A 27,419-nucleotide genomic window follows, 5' to 3' on the forward strand; every position below is an offset into this window, starting at 1 on the left:
CTCGCCGAGAAAATGCGATTTAAGCAATAAAATTAAAAATGCTTATAAAACATAAACCAAACGTTGGAAGTGGTCATTTCTTCATGCGCAGTGATAAACTCGGCACTCTAAAGCACCCGAGAGCGTTTTTTTCGATGCCAACCTAACCAGAGTGACGGGAGCGGCACAATTCAGAAAAAGCGCTCAGCTCGCCGAGAAAATGCGATTTAAGCAATAAAATTAAAAATGCTTATAAAACATAAACCAAACGTTGGAGGTGGTCATTTCTTCGTGCGCAGTGAATAACTCGGCACTCTAAAGCACCCGAGAGCGTTTTTTTCGATGCCAACCTAACCAGAGTGACGGGAGCGGCACAATTCAGAAAAAGTGCAGAGCTCGCCGAGAAAATGCGATTTAAGCAATAAAATTAAAAATGCTTATAAAACATAAACCAAACGTTGGAGGTGGTCATTTCTTCATGCGCAGTGATAAACTCGGCACTCTAAAGCACCCGAGAGCGTTTTTTTCGATGCCAACCTAACCAGAGTGACGGGAGCGGCACAATTCAGAAAAAGTGCTCAGCTCGCCGAGAAAATGCGATTTAAGCAATAAAATTAAAAATGCTTATAAAACATAAACCAAACGTTGGAGGTGGTCATTTCTCCATGCGCAGTGATAAACTCGGCACTCTAAAGCACCCGAGAGCGTTTTTTTCGATGCCAACCTAACCAGAGTGACGGGAGCGGCACAATTCATAAAAAGTGCTCAGCTCGCCGAGAAAATGCGATTTAAGCAATAAAACTAAAAATGCTTATAAAACATAAACCAAACGTTGGAGGTGGTCATTTCTTCATGCGCAGTGAATAATTCGGCACTCTAAAGCACCCGAGAGCGTTTTTTTCGATGCCAACCTAACCAGAGTGACGGGAGCGGCACAATTCAGAAAAAGCGCTCAGCTCGCCGAGAAAATGCGATTTAAGCAATAAAATTAAAAATGCTTATAAAACATAAACCAAACGTTGGAGGTGGTCATTTCTTCATGCGCAGTGAATAACTCGGCACTCTAAAGCACCCGAGAGCGTTTTTTTTCGATGCCAACCTAACCAGAGTGACGGGAGCGGCACAATTCAGAAAAAGTGCTCAGCTCGCCGAGAAAATGCGATTCAAGCAATAAAATTAAAAATGCTTATTAAACATAAACCAAACGTTGGAGGTGGTCATTTCTTCATGCGCAGTGAATAACTCGGCACTCTAAAGCACCCGAGAGCGTTTTTTTCGATGCCAACCTAACCAGAGTGACGGGAGCGGCACAATTCAGAAAAAGCGCTCAGCTCGCCGAGAAAATGCGATTTAAGCAATAAAATTAAAAATGCTTATGAAACATAAACCAAACGTTGGAGGTGGTCATTTCTTCATGCGCAGTGATAAACTCGGCACTCTAAAGCACCCGAGAGCGTTTTTTTCGATGCCAACCTAACCAGAGTGACGGGAGCGGCACAATTCAGAAAAAGCGCTCAGCTCGCCGAGAAAATGCGATTTAAGCAATAAAATTAAAAATGCTTATAAAACATAAACCAAACGTTGGAAGTGGTCATTTCTTCATGCGCAGTGATAAACTCGGCACTCTAAAGCACCCGAGAGCGTTTTTTTCGATGCCAACCTAACCAGAGTGACGGGAGCGGCACAATTCAGAAAAAGCGCTCAGCTCGCCGAGAAAATGCGATTTAAGCAATAAAATTAAAAATGCTTATAAAACATAAACCAAACGTTGGAGGTGGTCATTTCTTCGTGCGCAGTGAATAACTCGGCACTCTAAAGCACCCGAGAGCGTTTTTTTCGATGCCAACCTAACCAGAGTGACGGGAGCGGCACAATTCAGAAAAAGTGCTCAGCTCGCCGAGAAAATGCGATTTAAGCAATAAAATTAAAAATGCTTATAAAACATAAACCAAACGTTGGAGGTGGTCATTTCTTCATGCGCAGTGATAAACTCGGCACTCTAAAGCACCCGAGAGCGTTTTTTTCGATGCCAACCTAACCAGAGTGACGGGAGCGGCACAATTCAGAAAAAGTGCTCAGCTCGCCGAGAAAATGCGATTCAAGCAATAAAATTAAAAATGCTTATTAAACATAAACCAAACGTTGGAGGTGGTCATTTCTTCATGCGCAGTGAATAACTCGGCACTCTAAAGCACCCGAGAGCGTTTTTTTCGATGCCAACCTAACCAGAGTGACGGGAGCGGCACAATTCAGAAAAAGTGCTCAGCTCGCCGAGAAAATGCGATTTAAGCAATAAAATTAAAAATGCTTATAAAACATAAACCAAACGTTGGAGGTGGTCATTTCTTAATGCGCAGTAATAAACTCGGCACTCTAAAGCACCCGAGAGCGTTTTTTTCGATGCCAACCTAACCAGAGTGACGGGAGCGGCACAATTCAGAAAAAGTGCTCATCTCGCCGAGAAAATGCGATTTAAGCAATTAAATTAAAAATGCTTATAAAACATAAACCAAACGTTGGAGGTGGTCATTTCTTCATGCGCAGTGATAAACTCGGCACTCTAAAGCACCCGAGAGCGTTTTTTTCGATGCCAACCTAACCAGAGTGACGGGAGCGGCACAATTCAGAAAAAGTGCTCAGCTCGCCGAGAAAATGCGATTCAAGCAATAAAATTAAAAATGCTTATTAAACATAAACCAAACGTTGGAGGTGGTCATTTCTTCATGCGCAGTGAATAACTCGGCACTCTAAAGCACCCGAGAGCGTTTTTTTCGATGCCAACCTAACCAGAGTGACGGGAGCGGCACAATTCAGAAAAAGTGCTCAGCTCGCCGAGAAAATGCGATTTAAGCAATAAAATTAAAAATGCTTATAAAACATAAACCAAACGTTGGAGGTGGTCATTTCTTAATGCGCAGTAATAAACTCGGCACTCTAAAGCACCCGAGAGCGTTTTTTTCGATGCCAACCTAACCAGAGTGACGGGAGCGGCACAATTCAGAAAAAGTGCTCAGCTCGCCGAGAAAATGCGATTTAAGCAATTAAATTAAAAATGCTTATAAAACATAAACCAAACGTTGGAGGTGGTCATTTCTTAAAGCGCAGTAATAAACTCGGCACTCTAAAGCACCCGAGAGCGTTTTTTTCGATGCCAACCTAACCAGAGTGACGGGAGCGGCACAATTCAGAAAAAGCGCTCAGCTCGCCGAGAAAATGCGATTTAAGCAATAAAATTAAAAATGCTTATAAAACATAAACCTATCGTTGGAGGTGGTCATTTCTTCGTGCGCAGTGAATAACTCGGCACTCTAAAGCACCCGAGAGCGTTTTTTTCGATGCCAACCTAACCAGAGTGACGGGAGCGGCACAATTCAGAAAAAGTGCAGAGCTCGCCGAGAAAATGCGATTTAAGCAATAAAATTAAAAATGCTTATAAAACATAAACCAAACGTTGGAGGTGGTCATTTCTTCATGCGCAGTGATGAACTCGGCACTCTAAAGCACCCGAGAGCGTTTTTTTCGATGCCAACCTAACCAGAGTGACGGGAGCGGCACAATTCAGAAAAAGTGCTCAGCTCGCCGAGAAAATGCGATTTAAGCAATAAAATTAAAAATGCTTATAAAACATAAACCAAACGTTGGAGGTGGTCATTTCTCCATGCGCAGTGATAAACTCGGCACTCTAAAGCACCCGAGAGCGTTTTTTTCGATGCCAACCTAACCAGAGTGACGGGAGCGGCACAATTCATAAAAAGTGCTCAGCTCGCCGAGAAAATGCGATTTAAGCAATAAAACTAAAAATGCTTATAAAACATAAACCAAACGTTGGAGGTGGTCATTTCTTCATGCGCAGTGAATAATTCGGCACTCTAAAGCACCCGAGAGCGTTTTTTTCGATGCCAACCTAACCAGAGTGACGGGAGCGGCACAATTCAGAAAAAGTGCTCAGCTCGCCGAGAAAATGCGATTTAAGCAATAAAATTAAAAATGCTTATAAAACATAAACCAAACGTTGGAGGTGGTCATTTCTCCATGCGCAGTGATAAACTCGGCACTCTAAAGCACCCGAGAGCGTTTTTTTCGATGCCAACCTAACCAGAGTGACGGGAGCGGCACAATTCATAAAAAGTGCTCAGCTCGCCGAGAAAATGCGATTTAAGCAATAAAACTAAAAATGCTTATAAAACATAAACCAAACGTTGGAGGTGGTCATTTCTTCATGCGCAGTGAATAATTCGGCACTCTAAAGCACCCGAGAGCGTTTTTTTCGATGCCAACCTAACCAGAGTGACGGGAGCGGCACAATTCAGAAAAAGCGCTCAGCTCGCCGAGAAAATGCGATTTAAGCAATAAAATTAAAAATGCTTATAAAACATAAACCAAACGTTGGAGGTGGTCATTTCTTCATGCGCAGTGATAAACTCGGCACTCTAAAGCACCCGAGAGCGTTTTTTTCGATGCCAACCTAACCAGAGTGACGGGAGCGGCACAATTCAGAAAAAGTGCTCAGCTCGCCGAGAAAATGCGATTCAAGCAATAAAATTAAAAATGCTTATTAAACATAAACCAAACGTTGGAGGTGGTCATTTCTTCATGCGCAGTGAATAACTCGGCACTCCAAAGCACCCGAGAGCGTTTTTTTCGATGCCAACCTAACCAGAGTGACGGGAGCGGCACAATTCAGAAAAAGTGCTCAGCTCGCCGAGAAAATGCGATTTAAGCAATAAAATTAAAAATGCTTATAAAACATAAACCAAACGTTGGAGGTGGTCATTTCTTAATGCGCAGTAATAAACTCGGCACTCTAAAGCACCCGAGAGCGTTTTTTTCGATGCCAACCTAACCAGAGTGACGGGAGCGGCACAATTCAGAAAAAGCGCTCAGCTCGCCGAGAAAATGCGATTTAAGCAATAAAATTAAAAATGCTTATAAAACATAAACCAAACGTTGGAGGTGGTCATTTCTTCATGCGCAGTGATAAACTCGGCACTCTAAAGCACCCGAGAGCGTTTTTTTCGATGCCAACCTAACCAGAGTGACGGGAGCGGCACAATTCTAAAAGTGCTCAGCTCGCCGAGAAAATGCGATTCAAGCAATAAAATTAAAAATGCTTATTAAACATAAACCAAACGTTGGAGGTGGTCATTTCTTCATGCGCAGTGAATAACTCGGCACTCCAAAGCACCCGAGAGCGTTTTTTTCGATGCCAACCTAACCAGAGTGACGGGAGCGGCACAATTCAGAAAAAGTGCTCAGCTCGCCGAGAAAATGCGATTTAAGCAATAAAATTAAAAATGCTTATAAAACATAAACCAAACGTTGGAGGTGGTCATTTCTTAATGCGCAGTAATAAACTCGGCACTCTAAAGCACCCGAGAGCGTTTTTTTCGATGCCAACCTAACCAGAGTGACGGGAGCGGCACAATTCAGAAAAAGCGCTCAGCTCGCCGAGAAAATGCGATTTAAGCAATAAAATTAAAAATGCTTATAAAACATAAACCAAACGTTGGAGGTGGTCATTTCTTCATGCGCAGTGAATAACTCGGCACTCTAAAGCACCCGAGAGCGTTTTTTTTTATGCCAACCTAACCAGAGTGACGGGAGCGGCACAATTCAGAAAAAGCGCTCAGCTCGCCGAGAAAATGCGATTTAAGCAATAAAATTAAAAATGCTTATAAAACATAAACCAAACGTTGGAGGTGGTCATTTCTTCATGCGCAGTGATAAACTCGGCACTCTAAAGCACCCGAGAGCGTTTTTTTCGATGCCAACCTAACCAGAGTGACGGGAGCGGCACAATTCAGAAAAAGTGCTCAGCTCGCCGAGAAAATGCGATTTAAGCAATAAAATTAAAAATGCTTATAAAACATAAACCAAACGTTGGAGGTGGTCATTTCTCCATGCGCAGTGATAAACTCGGCACTCTAAAGCACCCGAGAGCGTTTTTTTCGATGCCAACCTAACCAGAGTGACGGGAGCGGCACAATTCATAAAAAGTGCTCAGCTCACCGAGAAAATGCGATTTAAGCAATAAAACTAAAAATGCTTATAAAACATAAACCAAACGTTGGAGGTGGTCATTTCTTCATGCGCAGTGAATAATTCGGCACTCTAAAGCACCCGAGAGCGTTTTTTTCGATGCCAACCTAACCAGAGTGACGGGAGCGGCACAATTCAGAAAAAGCGCTCAGCTCGCCGAGAAAATGCGATTTAAGCAATAAAATTAAAAATGCTTATAAAACATAAACCAAACGTTGGAGGTGGTCATTTCTTCATGCGCAGTGATAAACTCGGCACTCTAAAGCACCCGAGAGCGTTTTTTTCGATGCCAACCTAACCAGAGTGACGGGAGCGGCACAATTCAGAAAAAGTGCTCAGCTCGCCGAGAAAATGCGATTCAAGCAATAAAATTAAAAATGCTTATTAAACATAAACCAAACGTTGGAGGTGGTCATTTCTTCATGCGCAGTGAATAACTCGGCACTCCAAAGCACCCGAGAGCGTTTTTTTCGATGCCAACCTAACCAGAGTGACGGGAGCGGCACAATTCAGAAAAAGTGCTCAGCTCGCCGAGAAAATGCGATTTAAGCAATAAAATTAAAAATGCTTATAAAACATAAACCAAACGTTGGAGGTGGTCATTTCTTAATGCGCAGTAATAAACTCGGCACTCTAAAGCACCCGAGAGCGTTTTTTTCGATGCCAACCTAACCAGAGTGACGGGAGCGGCACAATTCAGAAAAAGCGCTCAGCTCGCCGAGAAAATGCGATTTAAGCAATAAAATTAAAAATGCTTATAAAACATAAACCAAACGTTGGAGGTGGTCATTTCTTCGTGCGCAGTGAATAACTCGGCACTCTAAAGCACCCGAGAGCGTTTTTTTCGATGCCAAACTAACCAGAGTGACGGGAGCGGCACAATTCAGAAAAAGTGCTCAGCTCGCCGAGAAAATGCAATTTAAGCAATAAAATTAAAAATGCTTATAAAACATAAACCAAACGTTGGAGGTGGTCATTTCTTCATGCGCAGTGATAAACTCGGCACTCTAAAGCACCCGAGAGCGTTTTTTTCGATGCCAACCTAACCAGAGTGACGGGAGCGGCACAATTCAGAAAAAGCGCTCAGCTCGCCGAGAAAATGCGATTTAAGCAATAAAATTAAAAATGCTTATAAAACATAAACCAAACGTTGGAGGTGGTCATTTCTTCGTGCGCAGTGAATAATTCGGCACTCTAAAGCACCCGAGAGCGTTTTTTTCGATGCCAACCTAACCAGAGTGACGGGAGCGGCACAATTCAGAAAAAGTGCTCAGCTCGCCGAGAAAATGCGATTTAAGCAATAAAATTAAAAATGCTTATAAAACATAAACCAAACGTTGGAGGTGGTCATTTCTTCATGCGCAGTGATAAACTCGGCACTCTAAAGCACCCGAGAGCGTTTTTTTCGATGCCACCCTAACCAGAGTGACGGGAGCGGCACAATTCAGAAAAAGTGCTCAGCTCGCCGAGAAAATGCGATTTAAGCAATAAAATTAAAAATGCTTATAAAACATAAACCAAACGTTGGAGGTGGTCATTTCTCCATGCGCAGTGATAAACTCGGCACTCTAAAGCACCCGAGAGCGTTTTTTTCGATGCCAACCTAACCAGAGTGACGGGAGCGGCACAATTCATAAAAAGTGCTCAGCTCGCCGAGAAAATGCGATTTAAGCAATAAAACTAAAAATGCTTATAAAACATAAACCAAACGTTGGAGGTGGTCATTTCTTCATGCGCAGTGAATAATTCGGCACTCTAAAGCACCCGAGAGCGTTTTTTTCGATGCCAACCTAACCAGAGTGACGGGAGCGGCACAATTCAGAAAAAGCGCTCAGCTCGCCGAGAAAATGCGATTTAAGCAATAAAATTAAAAATGCTTATAAAACATAAACCAAACGTTGGAGGTGGTCATTTCTTCATGCGCAGTGATAAACTCGGCACTCTAAAGCACCCGAGAGCGTTTTTTTCGATGCCAACCTAACCAGAGTGACGGGAGCGGCACAATTCAGAAAAAGTGCTCAGCTCGCCGAGAAAATGCGATTCAAGCAATAAAATTAAAAATGCTTATTAAACATAAACCAAACGTTGGAGGTGGTCATTTCTTCATGCGCAGTGAATAACTCGGCACTCCAAAGCACCCGAGAGCGTTTTTTTCGATGCCAACCTAACCAGAGTGACGGGAGCGGCACAATTCAGAAAAAGTGCTCAGCTCGCCGAGAAAATGCGATTTAAGCAATAAAATTAAAAATGCTTATAAAACATAAACCAAACGTTGGAGGTGGTCATTTCTTAATGCGCAGTAATAAACTCGGCACTCTAAAGCACCCGAGAGCGTTTTTTTCGATGCCAACCTAACCAGAGTGACGGGAGCGGCACAATTCAGAAAAAGCGCTCAGCTCGCCGAGAAAATGCGATTTAAGCAATAAAATTAAAAATGCTTATAAAACATAAACCAAACGTTGGAGGTGGTCATTTCTTCGTGCGCAGTGAATAACTCGGCACTCTAAAGCACCCGAGAGCGTTTTTTTCGATGCCAAACTAACCAGAGTGACGGGAGCGGCACAATTCAGAAAAAGTGCTCAGCTCGCCGAGAAAATGCAATTTAAGCAATAAAATTAAAAATGCTTATAAAACATAAACCAAACGTTGGAGGTGGTCATTTCTTAATGCGCAGTAATAAACTCGGCACTCTAAAGCACCCGAGAGCGTTTTTTTCGATGCCAACCTAACCAGAGTGACGGGAGCGGCACAATTCAGAAAAAGTGCTCAGCTCGCCGAGAAAATGCGATTTAAGCAATAAAATTAAAAATGCTTATTAAACATAAACCAAACGTTGGAGGTGGTCATTTCTTCATGCGCAGTGAATAACTCGGCACTCTAAAGCACCCGAGAGCGTTTTTTTTTATGCCAACCTAACCAGAGTGACGGGAGCGGCACAATTCAGAAAAAGCGCTCAGCTCGCCGAGAAAATGCGATTTAAGCAATAAAATTAAAAATGCTTATAAAACAAACCAAACGTTGGAGGTGGTCATTTCTTCATGCGCAGTGATAAACTCGGCACTCTAAAGCACCCGAGAGCGTTTTTTTCGATGCCAACCTAACCAGAGTGACGGGAGCGGCACAATTCAGAAAAAGTGCTCAGCTCGCCGAGAAAATGCGATTTAAGCAATAAAATTAAAAATGCTTATAAAACATAAACCAAACGTTGGAGGTGGTCATTTCTCCATGCGCAGTGATAAACTCGGCACTCTAAAGCACCCGAGAGCGTTTTTTTCGATGCCAACCTAACCAGAGTGACGGGAGCGGCACAATTCATAAAAAGTGCTCAGCTCGCCGAGAAAATGCGATTTAAGCAATAAAACTAAAAATGCTTATAAAACATAAACCAAACGTTGGAGGTGGTCATTTCTTCATGCGCAGTGAATAATTCGGCACTCTAAAGCACCCGAGAACGTTTTTTTCGATGCCAACCTAACCAGAGTGACGGGAGCGGCACAATTCAGAAAAAGCGCTCAGCTCGCCGAGAAAATGCGATTTAAGCAATAAAATTAAAAATGCTTATAAAACATAAACCAAACGTTGGAGGTGGTCATTTCTTCATGCGCAGTGATAAACTCGGCACTCTAAAGCACCCGAGAGCGTTTTCTTCGATGCCAACCTAACCAGAGTGACGGGAGCGGCACAATTCAGAAAAAGTGCTCAGCTCGCCGAGAAAATGCGATTCAAGCAATAAAATTAAAAATGCTTATTAAACATAAACCAAACGTTGGAGGTGGTCATTTCTTCATGCGCAGTGAATAACTCGGCACTCCAAAGCACCCGAGAGCGTTTTTTTCGATGCCAACCTAACCAGAGTGACGGGAGCGGCACAATTCAGAAAAAGTGCTCAGCTCGCCGAGAAATTGCGATTTAAGCAATAAAATTAAAAATGCTTATAAAACATAAACCAAACGTTGGAGGTGGTCATTTCTTAATGCGCAGTAATAAACTCGGCACTCTAAAGCACCCGAGAGCGTTTTTTTCGATGCCAACCTAACCAGAGTGACGGGAGCGGCACAATTCAGAAAAAGCGCTCAGCTCGCCGAGAAAATGCGATTTAAGCAATAAAATTAAAAATGCTTATAAAACATAAACCAAACGTTGGAGGTGGTCATTTCTTCGTGCGCAGTGAATAACTCGGCACTCTAAAGCACCCGAGAGCGTTTTTTTCGATGCCAAACTAACCAGAGTGACGGGAGCGGCACAATTCAGAAAAAGTGCTCAGCTCGCCGAGAAAATGCAATTTAAGCAATAAAATTCAAAATGCTTATAAAACATAAACCAAACGTTGGAGGTGGTCATTTCTTAATGCGCAGTAATAAACTCGGCACTCTAAAGCACCCGAGAGCGTTTTTTTCGATGCCAACCTAACCAGAGTGACGGGAGCGGCACAATTCAGAAAAAGTGCTCAGCTCGCCGAGAAAATGCGATTTAAGCAATAAAATTAAAAATGCTTATTAAACATAAACCAAACGTTGGAGGTGGTCATTTCTTCATGCGCAGTGAATAACTCGGCACTCTAAAGCACCCGAGAGCGTTTTTTTTTATGCCAACCTAACCAGAGTGACGGGAGCGGCACAATTCAGAAAAAGCGCTCAGCTCGCCGAGAAAATGCGATTTAAGCAATAAAATTAAAAATGCTTATTAAACATAAACCAAACGTTGGAGGTGGTCATTTCTTCATGCGCAGTGAATAACTCGGCACTCTAAAGCACCCGAGAGCGTTTTTTTCGATGCCAACCTAACCAGAGTGACGGGAGCGGCACAATTCAGAAAAAGCGCTCAGCTCGCCGAGAAAATGCGATTTAAGCAATAAATTTAAAAATGCTTATAAAACATAAACCAAACGTTGGAGGTGGTCATTTCTTCATGCGCAGTGATAAACTCGGCACTCTAAAGCACCCGAGAGCGTTTTTTTCGATGCCAACCTAACCAGAGTGACGGGAGCGGCACAATTCAGAAAAAGTGCTCAGCTCGCCGAGAAAATGCGATTTAAGCAATAAAATTAAAAATGCTTATAAAACATAAACCAAACGTTGGAGGTGGTCATTTCTTCATGCGCAGTGAATAACTCGGCACTCTAAAGCACCCGAGAGCGTTTTTTTCGATGCCAACCTAACCAGAGTGACGGGAGCGGCACAATTCAGAAAAAGTGCTCAGCTCGCCGAGAAAATGCGATTTAAGCAATAAAATTAAAAATGCTTATAAAACATAAACCAAACGTTGGAGGTGGTCATTTCTTAATGCGCAGTAATAAACTCGGCACTCTAAAGCACCCGAGAGCGTTTTTTTCGATGCCAACCTAACCAGAGTGACGGGAGCGGCACAATTCAGAAAAAGTGCTCAGCTCGCCGAGAAAATGCGATTTAAGCAATAAAATTAAAAATGCTTATAAAACATAAACCAAACGTTGGAAGTGGTCATTTCTTCATGCGCAGTGATAAACTCGGCACTCTAAAGCACCCGAGAGCGTTTTTTTCGATGCCAACCTAACCAGAGTGACGGGAGCGGCACAATTCAGTCAGCTCGCCGAGAAAATGCGATTTAAGCAATAAAATTAAAAATGCTTATAAAACATAAACCAAACGTTGGAGGTGGTCATTTCTTCATGCGCAGTGATAAACTCGGCACTCTAAAGCACCCGAGAGCGTTTTTTTTCGATGCCAACCTAACCAGAGTGACGGGAGCGGCACAATTCAGAAAAAGCGCTCAGCTCGCCGAGAAAATGCGATTTAAGCAATAAAATTAAAAATGCTTATAAAACATAAACCAAACGTTGGAGGTGGTCATTTCTTCATGCGCAGTGATAAACTCGGCACTCTAAAGCACCCGAGAGCGTTTTTTTCGATGCCAAACTAACCAGAGTGACGGGAGCGGCACAATTCAGAAAAAGTGCTCAGCTCGCCGAGAAAATGCGATTTAAGCAATAAAATTAAAAATGCTTATAAAACATAAACCAAACGTTGGAGGTGGTCATTTCTTCATGCGCAGTGAATAACTCGGCACTCTAAAGCACCCGAGAGCATTTTTTTCGATGCCAACCTAACCAGAGTGACGGGAGCGGCACAATTCAGAAAAAGTGCTCAGCTCACCGAAAAAATGCGATTTAAGCAATAAAATTAAAAATGCTTATAAAACATAAACCAAACGTTGGAGGTGGTCATTTCTTCATGCGCAGTAATAAACTCGGCACTCTAAAGCACCCGTGAGCGTTTTTTTCGATGCCAACCTAACCAGAGTGACGGGAGCGGCACAATTCAGAAAAAGCGCTCAGCTCGCCGAGAAAATGCGATTTAAGCAATAAATTTAAAAATGCTTATAAAACATAAACCAAACGTTGGAGGTGGTCATTTCTTCATGCGCAGTGATAAACTCGGCACTCTAAAGCACCCGAGAGCGTTTTTTTCGATGCCAACCTAACCAGAGTGACGGGAGCGGCACAATTCAGAAAAAGTGCTCAGCTCGCCGAGAAAATGCGATTTAAGCAATAAAATTAAAAATGCTTATAAAACATAAACCAAACGTTGGAGGTGGTCATTTCTTCATGCGCAGTGATAAACTCGGCACTCTAAAGCACCCGAGAGCGTTTTTTTCGATGCCAACCTAACCAGAGTGACGAGAGCGGCACAATTCAGAAAAAGTGCTCAGCTCGCCGAGAAAATGCGATTTAAGCAATAAAATTAAAAATGCTTATAAAACATAAACCAAACGTTGGAGGTGGTCATTTCTTCATGCGCAGTGATAAACTCGGCACTCTAAAGCACCCGAGAGCGTTTTTTTCGATGCCAACCTAACCAGAGTGACGGGAGCGGCACAATTCAGAAAAAGCGCTCAGCTCGCCAAGAAAATGCGATTTAAGCAATAAAATTAAAAATGCTTATAAAACATAAACCAAACGTTGGAGGTGGTCATTTCTTCATGCGCAGTGATAAACTCGGCACTCTAAAGCACCCGAGAGCGTTTTTTTCGATGCCAACCTAACCAGAGTGACGGGAGCGGCACAATTCAGAAAAAGCGCTCAGCTCGCCGAGAAAATGCGATTTAAGCAATAAAATTAAAAATGCTTATAAAACATAAACCAAACGTTGGAGGTGGTCATTTCTTCATGCGCAGTGATAAACTCGGCACTCTAAAGCACCCGAGAGCGTTTTTTTCAATGCCAACCTAACCAGAGTGACGGGAGCGGCACAATTCAGAAAAAGTTCTCAGCTCGCCGAGAAAATGCGATTTAAGCAATAAAATTAAAAATGCTTATAAAACATAAACCAAACGTTGGAGGTGGTCATTTCTTCATGCGCAGTGAATAACTCGGCACTCTAAAGCACCCGAGAGCGTTTTTTTCGATGCCAACCTAACCAGAGTGACGGGAGCGGCACAATTCAGAAAAAGTGCTCAGCTCGCCGAGAAAATGCGATTTAAGCAATAAAATTAAAAATGCTTATAAAACATAAACCAAACGTTGGAGGTGGTCATTTCTTCATGCGCAGTGAATAATTCGGCACTCTAAAGCACCCGAGAGCGTTTTTTTCGATGCCAACCTAACCAGAGTGACGGGAGCGGCACAATTCAGAAAAAGCGCTCAGCTCGCCGAGAAAATGCGATTTAAGCAATAAAATTAAAAATGCTTATAAAACATAAACCAAACGTTGGAGGTGGTCATTTCTTCATGCGCAGTGATAAACTCGGCACTCTAAAGCACCCGAGAGCGTTTTTTTCGATGCCAACCTAACCAGAGTGACGGGAGCGGCACAATTCAGAAAAAGTGCTCAGCTCGCCGAGAAAATGCGATTCAAGCAATAAAATTAAAAATGCTTATTAAACATAAACCAAACGTTGGAGGTGGTCATTTCTTCATGCGCAGTGAATAACTCGGCACTCTAAAGCACCCGAGAGCGTTTTTTTCGATGCCAACCTAACCAGAGTGACGGGAGCGGCACAATTCAGAAAAAGCGCTCAGCTCGCCGAGAAAATGCGATTTAAGCAATAAAATTAAAAATGCTTATAAAACATAAACCAAACGTTGGAGGTGGTCATTTCTTAATGCGCAGTAATAAACTCGGCACTCTAAAGCACCCGAGAGCGTTTTTTTCGATGCCAACCTAACCAGAGTGACGGGAGCGGCACAATTCAGAAAAAGCGCTCAGCTCGCCGAGAAAATGCGATTTAAGCAATAAAATTAAAAATGCTTATAAAACATAAACCAAACGTTGGAGGTGGTCATTTCTTCATGCGCAGTGATAAACTCGGCACTCTAAAGCACCCGAGAGCGTTTTTTTTCGATGCCAACCTAACCAGAGTGACGGGAGCGGCACAATTCAGAAAAAGTGCTCAGCTCGCCGAGAAAATGCGATTTAAGCAATAAAATTAAAAATGCTTATAAAACATAAACCAAACGTTGGAGGTGGTCATTTCTTCATGCGCAGTGAATAACTCGGCACTCTAAAGCACCCGAGAGCGTTTTTTTCGATGCCAACCTAACCAGAGTGACGGGAGCGGCACAATTCAGAAAAAGCGCTCAGCTCGCCGAGAAAATGCGATTTAAGCAATAAAATTAAAAATGCTTATAAAACATAAACCAAACGTTGGAGGTGGTCATTTCTTAATGCGCAGTGATAAACTCGGCACTCTAAAGCACCCGAGAGCGTTTTTTTCGATGCCAACCTAACCAGAGTGACGGGAGCGGCACAATTCAGAAAAAGTGCTCAGCTCGCCGAGAAAATGCGATTTAAGCAATAAAATTAAAAATGCTTATAAAACATAAACCAAACGTTGGAAGTGGTCATTTCTTCATGCGCAGTGATAAACTCGGCACTCTAAAGCACCCGAGAGCGTTTTTTTCGATGCCAACCTAACCAGAGTGACGGGAGCGGCACAATTCAGAAAAAGCGCTCAGCTCGCCGAGAAAATGCGATTTAAGCAATAAAATTAAAAATGCTTATAAAACATAAACCAAACGTTGGAGGTGGTCATTTCTTCATGCGCAGTGATAAACTCGGCACTCTAAAGCACCCGAGAGCGTTTTTTTCGATGCCAACCTAACCAGAGTGACGGGAGCGGCACAATTCAGAAAAAGTGCTCAGCTCGCCGAGAAAATGCGATTTAAGCAATAAAATTAAAAATGCTTATAAAACATAAACCAAACGTTGGAGGTGGTCATTTCTTCATGCGCAGTGAATAACTCGGCACTCTAAAGCACCCGAGAGCGTTTTTTTCGATGCCAACCTAACCAGAGTGACGGGAGCGGCACAATTCAGAAAAAGTGCTCAGCTCGCCGAGAAAATGCGATTTAAGCAATAAAATTAAAAATGCTTATAAAACATAAACCAAACGTTGGAGGTGGTCATTTCTTAATGCGCAGTAATAAACTCGGCACTCTAAAGCACCCGAGAGCGTTTTTTTCGATGCCAACCTAACCAGAGTGACGGGAGCGGCACAATTCAGAAAAAGCGCTCAGCTCGCCGAGAAAATGCGATTTAAGCAATAAAATTAAAAATGCTTATAAAACATAAACCAAACGTTGGAGGTGGTCATTTCTTCATGGGCAGTGATAAACTCGGCACTCTAAAGCACCCGAGAGCGTTTTTTTCGATGCCAACCTAACCAGAGTGACGGGAGCGGCACAATTCAGAAAAAGTGCTCAGCTCGCCGAGAAAATGCGATTCAAGCAATAAAATTAAAAATGCTTATTAAACATAAACCAAACGTTGGAGGTGGTCATTTCTTCATGCGCAGTGAATAACTCGGCACTCTAAAGCACCCGAGAGCGTTTTTTTCGATGCCAACCTAACCAGAGTGACGGGAGCGGCACAATTCAGAAAAAGCGCTCAGCTCGACGAGAAAATGCGATTTAAGCAATAAAATTAAAAATGCTTATAAAACATAAACCAAACGTTGGAGGTGGTCATTTCTTAATGCGCAGTAATAAACTCGGCACTCTAAAGCACCCGAGAGCGTTTTTTTCGATGCCAACCTAACCAGAGTGACGGGAGCGGCACAATTCAGAAAAAGCGCTCAGCTCGCCGAGAAAATGCGATTTAAGCAATAAAATTAAAAATGCTTATAAAACATAAACCAAACGTTGGAGGTGGTCATTTCTTCATGCGCAGTGATAAACTCGGCACTCTAAAGCACCCGAGAGCGTTTTTTTCGATGCCAACCTAACCAGAGTGACGGGAGCGGCACAATTCAGAAAAAGTGCTCAGCTCGCCGAGAAAATGCGATTTAAGCAATAAAATTAAAAATGCTTATAAAACATAAACCAAACGTTGGAGGTGGTCATTTCTTCATGCGCAGTGAATAACTCGGCACTCTAAAGCACCCGAGAGCGTTTTTTTCGATGCCAACCTAACCAGAGTGACGGGAGCGGCACAATTCAGAAAAAGTGCTCAGCTCGCCGAGAAAATGCGATTTAAGCAATAAAATTAAAAATGCTTATAAAACATAAACCAAACGTTGGAGGTGGTCATTTCTTAATGCGCAGTAATAAACTCGGCACTCTAAAGCACCCGAGAGCGTTTTTTTCGATGCCAACCTAACCAGAGTGACGGGAGCGGCACAATTCAGAAAAAGTGCTCAGCTCGCCGAGAAAATGCGATTTAAGCAATAAAATTAAAAATGCTTATAAAACATAAACCAAACGTTGGAAGTGGTCATTTCTTCATGCGCAGTGATAAACTCGGCACTCTAAAGCACCCGAGAGCGTTTTTTTCGATGCCAACCTAACCAGAGTGACGGGAGCGGCACAATTCAGAAAAAGCGCTCAGCTCGCCGAGAAAATGCGATTTAAGCAATAAAATTAAAAATGCTTATAAAACATAAACCAAACGTTGGAGGTGGTCATTTCTTCATGCGCAGTGATAAACTCGGCACTCTAAAGCACCCGAGAGCGTTTTTTTCGATGCCAACCTAACCAGAGTGACGGGAGCGGCACAATTCAGAAAAAGCGCTCAGCTCGCCGAGAAAATGCGATTTAAGCAATAAAATTAAAAATGCTTATAAAACATAAACCAAACGTTGGAGGTGGTCATTTCTTAATGCGCAGTAATAAACTCGGCACTCTAAAGCACCCGAGAGCGTTTTTTTCGATGCCAACCTAACCAGAGTGACGGGAGCGGCACAATTCAGAAAAAGCGCTCAGCTCGCCGAGAAAATGCGATTTAAGCAATAAAATTAAAAATGCTTATAAAACATAAACCAAACGTTGGAGGTGGTCATTTCTTCATGCGCAGTGATAAACTCGGCACTCTAAAGCACCCGAGAGCGTTTTTTTTCGATGCCAACCTAACCAGAGTGACGGGAGCGGCACAATTCAGAAAAAGTGCTCAGCTCGCCGAGAAAATGCGATTTAAGCAATAAAATTAAAAATGCTTATAAAACATAAACCAAACGTTGGAGGTGGTCATTTCTTCATGCGCAGTGAATAACTCGGCACTCTAAAGCACCCGAGAGCGTTTTTTTCGATGCCAACCTAACCAGAGTGACGGGAGCGGCACAATTCAGAAAAAGTGCTCAGCTCGCCGAGAAAATGCGATTTAAGCAATAAAATTAAAAATGCTTATAAAACATAAACCAAACGTTGGAGGTGGTCATTTCTTAATGCGCAGTAATAAACTCGGCACTCTAAAGCACCCGAGAGCGTTTTTTTCGATGCCAACCTAACCAGAGTGACGGGAGCGGCACAATTCAGAAAAAGTGCTCAGCTCGCCGAGAAAATGCGATTTAAGCAATAAAATTAAAAATGCTTATAAAACATAAACCAAACGTTGGAAGTGGTCATTTCTTCATGCGCAGTGATAAACTCGGCACTCTAAAGCACCCGAGAGCGTTTTTTTCGATGCCAACCTAACCAGAGTGACGGGAGCGGCACAATTCAGAAAAAGCGCTCAGCTCGCCGAGAAAATGCGATTTAAGCAATAAAATTAAAAATGCTTATAAAACATAAACCAAACGTTGGAGGTGGTCATTTCTTCATGCGCAGTGATAAACTCGGCACTCTAAAGCACCCGAGAGCGTTTTTTTCGATGCCAACCTAACCAGAGTGACGGGAGCGGCACAATTCAGAAAAAGCGCTCAGCTCGCCGAGAAAATGCGATTTAAGCAATAAAATTAAAAATGCTTATAAAACATAAACCAAACGTTGGAGGTGGTCATTTCTTAATGCGCAGTAATAAACTCGGCACTCTAAAGCACCCGAGAGCGTTTTTTTCGATGCCAACCTAACCAGAGTGACGGGAGCGGCACAATTCAGAAAAAGCGCTCAGCTCGCCGAGAAAATGCGATTTAAGCAATAAAATTAAAAATGCTTATAAAACATAAACCAAACGTTGGAGGTGGTCATTTCTTCATGCGCAGTGATAAACTCGGCACTCTAAAGCACCCGAGAGCGTTTTTTTTCGATGCCAACCTAACCAGAGTGACAGGAGCGGCACAATTCAGAAAAAGTGCTCAGCTCGCCGAGAAAATGCGATTTAAGCAATAAAATTAAAAATGCTTATAAAACATAAACCAAACGTTGGAGGTGGTCATTTCTTCATGCGCAGTGAATAACTCGGCACTCTAAAGCACCCGAGAGCGTTTTTTTCGATGCCAACCTAACCAGAGTGACGGGAGCGGCACAATTCAGAAAAAGTGCTCAGCTCGCCGAGAAAATGCGATTTAAGCAATAAAATTAAAAATGCTTATAAAACATAAACCAAACGTTGGAGGTGGTCATTTCTTAATGCGCAGTAATAAACTCGGCACTCTAAAGCACCCGAGAGCGTTTTTTTCGATGCCAACCTAACCAGAGTGACGGGAGCGGCACAATTCAGAAAAAGTGCTCAGCTCGCCGAGAAAATGCGATTTAAGCAATAAAATTAAAAATGCTTATAAAACATAAACCAAACGTTGGAAGTGGTCATTTCTTCATGCGCAGTGATAAAGTCGGCACTCTAAAGCACCCGAGAGCGTTTTTTTCGATGCCAACCTAACCAGAGTGACGGGAGCGGCACAATTCAGAAAAAGCGCTCAGCTCGCCGAGAAAATGCGATTTAAGCAATAAAATTAAAAATGCTCATAAAACATAAACCAAACGTTGGAGGTGGTCATTTCTTCATGCGCAGTGATAAACTCGGCACTCTAAAGCACCCGAGAGCGTTTTTTTCGATGCCAACCTAACCAGAGTGACGGGAGCGGCACAATTCAGAAAAAGCGCTCAGCTCGCCGAGAAAATGCGATTTAAGCAATAAAATTAAAAATGCTTATAAAACATAAACCAAACGTTGGAGGTGGTCATTTCTTCATGCGCAGTGAATAACTCGGCACTCTAAAGCACCCGAGAGCGTTTTTTTCGATGCCAACCTAACCAGAGTGACGGGAGCGGCACAATTCAGAAAAAGTGCTCAGCTCGCCGAGAAAATGCGATTTAAGCAATAAAATTAAAAATGCTTATAAAACATAAACCAAACGTTGGAGGTGGTCATTTCTTAATGCGCAGTAATAAACTCGGCACTCTAAAGCACCCGAGAGCGTTTTTTTCGATGCCAACCTAACCAGAGTGACGGGAGCGGCACAATTCAGAAAAAGTGCTCAGCTCGCCGAGAAAATGCGATTTAAGCAATAAAATTAAAAATGCTTATAAAACATAAACCAAACGTTGGAAGTGGTCATTTCGGCACTCTAAAGCACCCGAGAGCGTTTTTTTCGATGCCAACCTAACCAGAGTGACGGGAGCGGCACAATTCAGAAAAAGCGCTCAGCTCGCCGAGAAAATGCGATTTAAGCAATAAAATTAAAAATGCTCATAAAACATAAACCAAACGTTGGAGGTGGTCATTTCTTCATGCGCAGTGATAAACTCGGCACTCTAAAGCACCCGAGAGCGTTTTTTTCGATGCCAACCTAACCAGAGTGACGGGAGCGGCACAATTCAGAAAAAGCGCTCAGTTCGCCGAGAAAATGCGATTTAAGCAATAAAATTAAAAATGCTTATAAAACATAAACCAAACGTTGGAGGTGGTCATTTCTTAATGCGCAGTAATAAACTCGGCACTCTAAAGCACCCGAGAGCGTTTTTTTCGATGCCAACCTAACCAGAGTGACGGGAGCGGCACAATTCAGAAAAAGCGCTCAGCTCGCCGAGAAAATGCGATTTAAGCAATAAAATTAAAAATGCTTATAAAACATAAACCAAACGTTGGAGGTGGTCATTTCTTCATGCGCAGTGATAAACTCGGCACTCTAAAGCACCCGAGAGCGTTTTTTTTCGATGCCAACCTAACCAGAGTGACGGGAGCGGCACAATTCAGAAAAAGTGCTCAGCTCGCCGAGAAAATGCGATTTAAGCAATAAAATTAAAAATGCTTATAAAACATAAACCAAACGTTGGAGGTGGTCATTTCTTCATGCGCAGTGAATAACTCGGCACTCTAAAGCACCCGAGAGCGTTTTTTTCGATGCCAACCTAACCAGAGTGACGGGAGCGGCACAATTCAGAAAAAGTGCTCAGCTCGCCGAGAAAATGCGATTTAAGCAATAAAACTAAAAATGCTTATAAAACATAAACCAAACGTTGGAGGTGGTCATTTCTTCATGCGCAGTGAATAATTCGGCACTCTAAAGCACCCGAGAGCGTTTTTTTCGATGCCAACCTAACCAGAGTGACGGGAGCGGCACAATTCAGAAAAAGCGCTCAGCTCGCCGAGAAAATGCGATTTAAGCAATAAAATTAAAAATGCTTATAAAACATAAACCAAACGTTGGAGGTGGTCATTTCTTCATGCGCAGTGAATAACTCGGCACTCTAAAGCACCCGAGAGCGTTTTTTTCGATGCCAACCTAACCAGAGTGACGGGAGCGGCACAATTCAGAAAAAGCGCTCAGCTCGCCGAGAAAATGCGATTTAAGCAATAAATTTAAAAATGCTTATAAAACATAAACCAAACGTTGGAGGTGGTCATTTCTTCATGCGCAGTGATAAACTCGGCACTCTAAAGCACCCGAGAGCGTTTTTTTCGATGCCAACCTAACCAGAGTGACGGGAGCGGCACAATTCAGAAAAAGTGCTCAGCTCGCCGAGAAAATGCGATTTAAGCAATAAAATTAAAAATGCTTATAAAACATAAACCAAACATTGGAGGTGGTCATTTCTTAATGCGCAGTAATAAACTCGGCACTCTAAAGCACCCGAGAGCGTTTTTTTCGATGCCAACCTAACCAGAGTGACGGGAGCGGCACAATTCAGAAAAAGTGCTCAGCTCGCCGAGAAAATGCGATTTAAGCAATAAAATTAAAAATGCTTATTAAACATAAACCAAACGTTGGAGGTGGTCATTTCTTAATGCGCAGTAATAAACTCGGCACTCTAAAGCACCCGAGAGCGTTTTTTTCGATGCCAACCTAACCAGAGTGACGGGAGCGGCACAATTAAGAAAAAGTGCTCAGCTCGCCGAGAAAATGCGATTTAAGCAATAAAATTAAAAATGCTTATAAAACATAAACCAAACGTTGGAGGTGGTCATTTCTTAATGCGCAGTAATAAACTCGGCACTCTAAAGCACCCGAGAGCGTTTTTTTCGATGCCAACCTAACCAGAGTGACGGGAGCGGCACAATTCAGAAAAAGCGCTCAGCTCGCCGAGAAAATGCGATTTAAGCAATAAAATTAAAAATGCTTATAAAACATAAACCAAACGTTGGAGGTGGTCATTTCTTCGTGCGCAGTGAATAACTCGGCACTCTAAAGCACCCGAGAGCGTTTTTTTCGATGCCAACCTAACCAGAGTGACGGGAGCGGCACAATTCAGAAAAAGTGCTCAGCTCGCCGAGAAAATGCGATTTAAGCAATAAAATTAAAAATGCTTATAAAACATAAACCAAACGTTGGAGGTGGTCATTTCTTAATGCGCAGTAATAAACTCGGCACTCTAAAGCACCCGAGAGCGTTTTTTTCGATGCCAACCTAACCAGAGTGACGGGAGCGGCACAATTCAGAAAAAGTGCTCAGCTCGCCGAGAAAATGCGATTTAAGCAATAAAATTAAAAATGCTTATTAAACATAAACCAAACGTTGGAGGTGGTCATTTCTTCATGCGCAGTGAATAACTCGGCACTCTAAAGCACCCGAGAGCGTTTTTTTCGATGCCAACCTAACCAGAGTGACGGGAGCGGCACAATTCAGAAAAAGCGCTCAGCTCGCCGAGAAAATGCGATTTAAGCAATAAATCGCATTTTCTCGGCGAGCTGAGCACTTTTTCTGAATGGTGCCGCTCCCGTCACTGTGGTTAGGTTGGCATAGTTATAGCGCTCTCGGGTACTTCAGAGTGCCGAGTTTATCACTGCGCATGAAGAAATGACCACCTGCAACGTTTGGTTTATGTTTTATTAGCATTTTTATTGGTTAAATCGCATTTTCTCGACGAGGTAAGGACGTTTTCTGAATGATTCCTCTCAAAGTCAAAGTCAGCTTTATTGTCAATCTCTTCACATGTCATACGGTTTTATGGAGCAGCTCACAAGCAGTATAGATAGGAATAGCTAAATGCCAAAAACAGTGTGGTTCTAGTGAGACTTGAACTCTGGTCACTGCACAGCAAAAACTGGAGTGTTGAAATTTCAGGGTTAAACATGTCAGAGTTGATTTCAACTCTCAAAGTGTCATTTTAACACATTCTGATTAAAATGGTGTTCAGTGTTGGAGTTATTTAACAGAGTTATTCCAACCTAAGCAAATCAACTCTGGAGAGATGTAAAGTGCATCTCGGCCGAGTTAACTTGCTTGATAGGCCCCTGGGCTTCAGTCCAGGTAACCCCATGTGTTATGCCCCTGGGCTTTCAGCAGGGTGAACCCGTGCATCAATCAATAGTCTCCTGTGCGTGGCGTGGTCAACCGTCGTTTATTTCGCTGCTGGAATCAGGAATGGATGCGGAGTTGGACTTTTACACGAGAGGTAAGCTACAAAATCAAACTTGTAGGAACAATAACATTGAATTAAACATCTGCTGAGAATATTTATGTAACTTTGCTAAGCATTTTTTGTGGTTGGCACTGGACAGCGAACGTTTGGATTTTTTTTTTAATGCAATGTTAACTTCACCACTAACGTTACCACTTGCTAAAAAATAAACATTAATAAAAAAACGGTTTCCTATGTTATCCTTTGCATTTTACCAAGTCTCACGCGTGCTTGAGAGGTTGTATAAACAAGGCTTCATATTTAACTGTCGAATATAGTTTGGGGCTAACGTTAGCACATGTTAACAAGCTAACTTGAAGTTCATGGCGGGTGCATGGCATCAGTCCGACTGCCCAATACTCCCTCTTCCCATTTCTCCGACCATACACTTGTTAATTTCTGCGTCCATTAATCTAACCTTAACCCTAATCCTAACCATAACCCTCTAGAATAAGTAAGGGATAAACAGTTCAGAGGTTGTTATGGAGAAATAAGCCCCGACAGGATGAAATTTGGCTCCAACACGAAGTGAGGAGTTAATTCATGCAATAAACCCCGCACTTTGCGTAGGAGCCACGGCTAGAGTGAAATAATTAGCCTAAACAATTGCAGTTGGGTGCCTGTGTGGCAGACTCCCTGTGCCACTGCACCGAGACGAGTGTCCGAGGCTCTGATCATACAGGTGTGGTTAATAACTCTGATTAATGGGTAATGTAGGTAATGTAGTGGGCAGTCAGACTATAAAGGGTCAACTTTACTGGTGCTGTGTTGTGTTTGTTTGGTCGCTGAAAACCAGCTTTTAACAGAGGGGAATGTTTTAATAAATCAGTTTTGCCTCAAATGTAAATGTTAATTACGGTAGCATGTGCTGCAGTCACTACAGCTAGTCGCTGCCACGTTCATCAATGAGAGCGTTTCCACTGGGCCTGCTGTGGCATGTTTTAACAGCCTCCCAGCAGCTGCTGAATGTGTTTAATCTTAGACATGCAGTGAAATTAATAATGAAACAATTTCTTGCATGATACACAACGTTTATGTGAGTGTTAAATAATTATTTCTTGCATGTTAAGTGTTTACTGACATTTGTTTGTTGTTGCATGTCTCAGAAAAATGTTGATCCAGGTTCGGTATTGCCAACAGCAGAAGTATGTGAAGTTGGATGAGGTTGATGGATGTTTTGATTTTGTGCAGTTCCATGACAAAGGTTTGTTTTTGTTTTACTTATGCTTGGTTTGATATAAAGGGCAGAACAACGCCCCTTTCTTTTAAGATTTGGACTGAAAAGGGAATGTATTTTATGCAGGGGATTATCTCTGAATTTGTTTACAGTGGTGGATTAAATTATTGAATGTGAAATGAGGCAAGATCAGTGCTATCTTAAAGGTCCACTCAGATGTATCTTGTCTTTTCCAGTCATCGAGAGATTTTGCCTGCCACCTGACGCAAAATTAGTGTACAAAGATGCAACAGGGACAGAAGTTGATGAGGACATTTTCAGTGACCTTGTCAGCCAAGGCAATGTGACTCTATCAGTTTTCTCAAATGACGGTGAGAAATGTAAAGGGGTAAATTACATAATGCAATGTGTAAAACACTAATGCAAATTTATAAGTACAGAAATACAGTAAACAATTTCAATTTAATGTTTTCAGAATTAAGTCATTTAATACACTTAAAGGTGGATCAAATATTCAATATCATTCTTTGTGGTTACACAACAGGGACATTCAGCCTGACTTTTATTAAATGGTTTAAATGTCATTTTAACTGACATAAATCCAATATGAATACCAAATGTATTTTTGATTAATCTAATTCATGCCTTTAAAACAATTTCTGAAAATATTTCTGAATTGCCTATCAAGACTGAGAATCAATTGATTAAATGAGTTGAGTCTATGGTGTGCCGTTGGCTTGGTTAGATCAAAAATCTTCTATGACTTTTTGTATACTGCAAATAAACACCCCACCCCCCTTCTTTTTTTTTTTTTTTTTTTTTAGAATTTTCCGATTGCTCCTTGTCCTCTCCATCCGATTATTCTGATTCAAGATTCAGTTCATGTGCAAGTACATCAACTATACTCCTAGATGAGGTTCCTAGGAAGAAACCAAGACTTGAGGGCCCACTTACTGCAGCATCTGCTAGAAAGGTTGTGCTAAGTACTCACAGGTTTCTTAAAATCAACATTTGTCATCCTTAAACTCTAGAAAGGCAGTTTATCACATTTGTTTTTTTGCTTCTTTTTCAAAGTTGATTGAAGATGTCCTTGGTACCAGCTCAGGTGGTGAAGAGGTCCTCCAAGAGTATCACACAACAAAAACTCTAACAGATGCTACCAGAAGAAAGTTGGTCAATATAATAGTGGCACACATGATTGATAAACACGGGTATGTGTGTTCTATTTGTCTGTACTATCCTTTTTTTATTAACAAGTTAACTACTTGGCCCTTGTATTAATGCTAATTTGATCTTTTCTCAGGCAACTCCCCAGCAAAGCTGTTCGAGAAGAGTACGCTCTTGGGATAGTGACAGTGTTCCCGTCCCTCAAAGACCCATACTCCAAGAAAGGCTATGTATAGTCATTATTATTGTACTCTCTGTTTACATAATTTTCATGTTTTGTCTACATTACAGTAACATTTAGATTCTGAAATTTCACAGTAGCTTATGAGGTTGACATCACATTAATTTTGAATGTATTTCCATTTTAGGAACATTTCTATGATGCTGCAAGCAGCACCGGATACATTTCTTGGCGTCTGAAAACGATTCAGAGAAAGATTCGAAGAGGACATGCATCTACAAGTAGCCCCACTGGCTTTTCCCCAGGAGGAGGTCAGTCTATCTATCTATCTATCTATCTATCTATCTATCTATCTATCTATCTATCTATCTATCTATCTATCTATCTATCTATCTATCTATCTATCTATCTATCTATCTATCTATCTATCTATCTATCTATCTATCTATCTATCTATCTCTCTATCTCTCTATCTCTCTATCTCTCTATCTCTCTATCTATCTCTCTATCTATCTCTCTATCTCTCTCTCTACGCAACTGTCTTTCTTTCTCTAAGTACCCCTCATTTTTCTTTCTTTCTTACAACTTCATCTAGGGTGTTTCTTGTTTTTTTTCTTGAAAGAATTGTGTGCTTTTTTTCAGGAGGCCCAAATGTGCGCAGGTCCATTGTTGTTGACCAGCAGCTTGATGGGGATGCATACCAGGAAGCCATCTCCTTGCTCAACCATACAACAGACAGTTCCGTAATTTTTCTGAAGATGAGAGAGACCTTTCAGAATCGCCAAAAACTCATCCACGACTCAGACAAAACTCAAGATATCTTCTCCATCTTCCCAAGATTCCTGGATACAAAGGGATTGGTAAGTATGAAATGGGATTTTTAGAATGCCTTGAAATGTGCTGAATGTGGTAGTAGTACATTTGCTTTCTTATAGATGAATCAAGACTTCACACTCCTGTTTGAAGAGGAGGTTTCCAACCTGCTGCTCCAGAAATGGGATCCGTTCTTCAGAGATAACGTCATCAAAGAGGCCAAGCGGCTCACCCCAACACCTGAGCTGCGCCGAATGCTGCAGGCCGCAGAGTCTCCAGGAAGTGAACTTGATGAGGCACCAAGTGAGTTTTGTTCGATAGAATTTGTTATAAGCAATTACAGTTCAATAGTCTTGTGATTAATAAAGACCGATTGATTTTATGTTACTGGACTTCAATTGTTCGTTCATTCTGTGTATTTCTTTTTCTTTTTAAAGTTGGGTTAAAGTCGATGGTGTTGAGTACAAAGGTGGACTTGTTGTTTGCAGTTCCATGGAGGAAGACATGCCAGTCTTTTGTCAAATAGATGATGTACTTCTGGTTGAAGATGACGTTTATTTTTTGACAAAAAAGCTATTTACAGAGATGTTTGTTGAACACCACCATGCCTTCAAAGTTTTACCAACTGAAGAGAGGTGTGTCATGAAAATGACTGAACTCAAATGTCACAAACCATTTGATATTCAAAGCAGATGAAAGTTTGCACATTATACCCTCGTTTATTATGTTTTAACTGACTGCATTGGGGGAAAGTTCTTAAAATAAATGGTAAGCAGATGGAGGTTTGTACATTATACCCTCATGTTTTAACTGACTGCATTGGGGGAAAAGTTAAAATAAATTGTGTTTTTGAAAATGCATTTTTCTTGGAATTGTCATTTTAATGGTTGTATTGTACTGTTTTTTTTTTTTAACTATGTAGTGTCAATTTAACCCAATTTAGGAAGTTAAAAAGGAGCTTTGATATAATGTAAATCGATATTGTTAATTTAACCCAGTTTAGAGAGTTAAAAAGGAACTCTGATATAGTGTTAATGTAACTCGATATAGTGTTAATTTAACACAGTTTAGGGAGTTAAAAAGGAACTCTGATA

At 41.8% G+C, this 27,419-nt stretch overlaps 1 protein-coding gene across 3 annotated transcripts; it reads left to right on the plus strand.

Annotated features, from left to right (window-relative positions):
- Positions 1-22,751: 22,751 nt before the first annotated feature.
- On the plus strand, positions 22,752-27,185 carry LOC133148309 (uncharacterized). Of its 3 annotated transcripts, XM_061271399.1 has the most exons (10): positions 22,755-22,981; positions 24,094-24,191; positions 24,401-24,535; positions 24,989-25,137; positions 25,239-25,375; positions 25,468-25,561; positions 25,700-25,823; positions 26,155-26,372; positions 26,448-26,628; positions 26,763-27,185. In XM_061271399.1, exons 2-10 carry the CDS (start codon positions 24,098-24,100, stop codon positions 26,849-26,851), a joined length of 1,221 nt encoding a protein of 406 aa, XP_061127383.1. In that variant the 5' UTR covers positions 22,755-22,981; positions 24,094-24,097; the 3' UTR covers positions 26,852-27,185. The 3 variants fall into 3 exon arrangements, with proteins under 3 accessions (XP_061127382.1, XP_061127383.1, XP_061127384.1); XM_061271398.1 differs by lacking the exon at positions 24,094-24,191 and having other exon boundaries at positions 22,752-22,981; XM_061271400.1 differs by lacking the exon at positions 24,401-24,535 and having other exon boundaries at positions 22,758-22,981.
- The last annotated feature ends 234 nt before the right edge of the window (positions 27,186-27,419 follow it).

The sequence above is a fragment of the Syngnathus typhle genome, unplaced genomic scaffold, assembly GCF_033458585.1.
Source record: "Syngnathus typhle isolate RoL2023-S1 ecotype Sweden unplaced genomic scaffold, RoL_Styp_1.0 HiC_scaffold_49, whole genome shotgun sequence".
Classification (NCBI taxonomy): Eukaryota; Metazoa; Chordata; class Actinopteri; order Syngnathiformes; family Syngnathidae; genus Syngnathus; species Syngnathus typhle.

Coding starts and splice junctions, on each gene's coding strand:
- LOC133148309 (XM_061271398.1), top strand. CDS start 22,852: ATGCCCCTGGGCTTTCAGCAGGGTGAACCCGTGCATCAATCAATAGTC. Junction 25,376..25,467: donor CACATGATTGATAAACACGG/GTATGTGTGTTC, acceptor ATCTTTTCTCAG/GCAACTCCCCAGCAAAGCTG. Junction 26,629..26,762: donor TGAACTTGATGAGGCACCAA/GTGAGTTTTGTT, acceptor TTCTTTTTAAAG/TTGGGTTAAAGTCGATGGTG.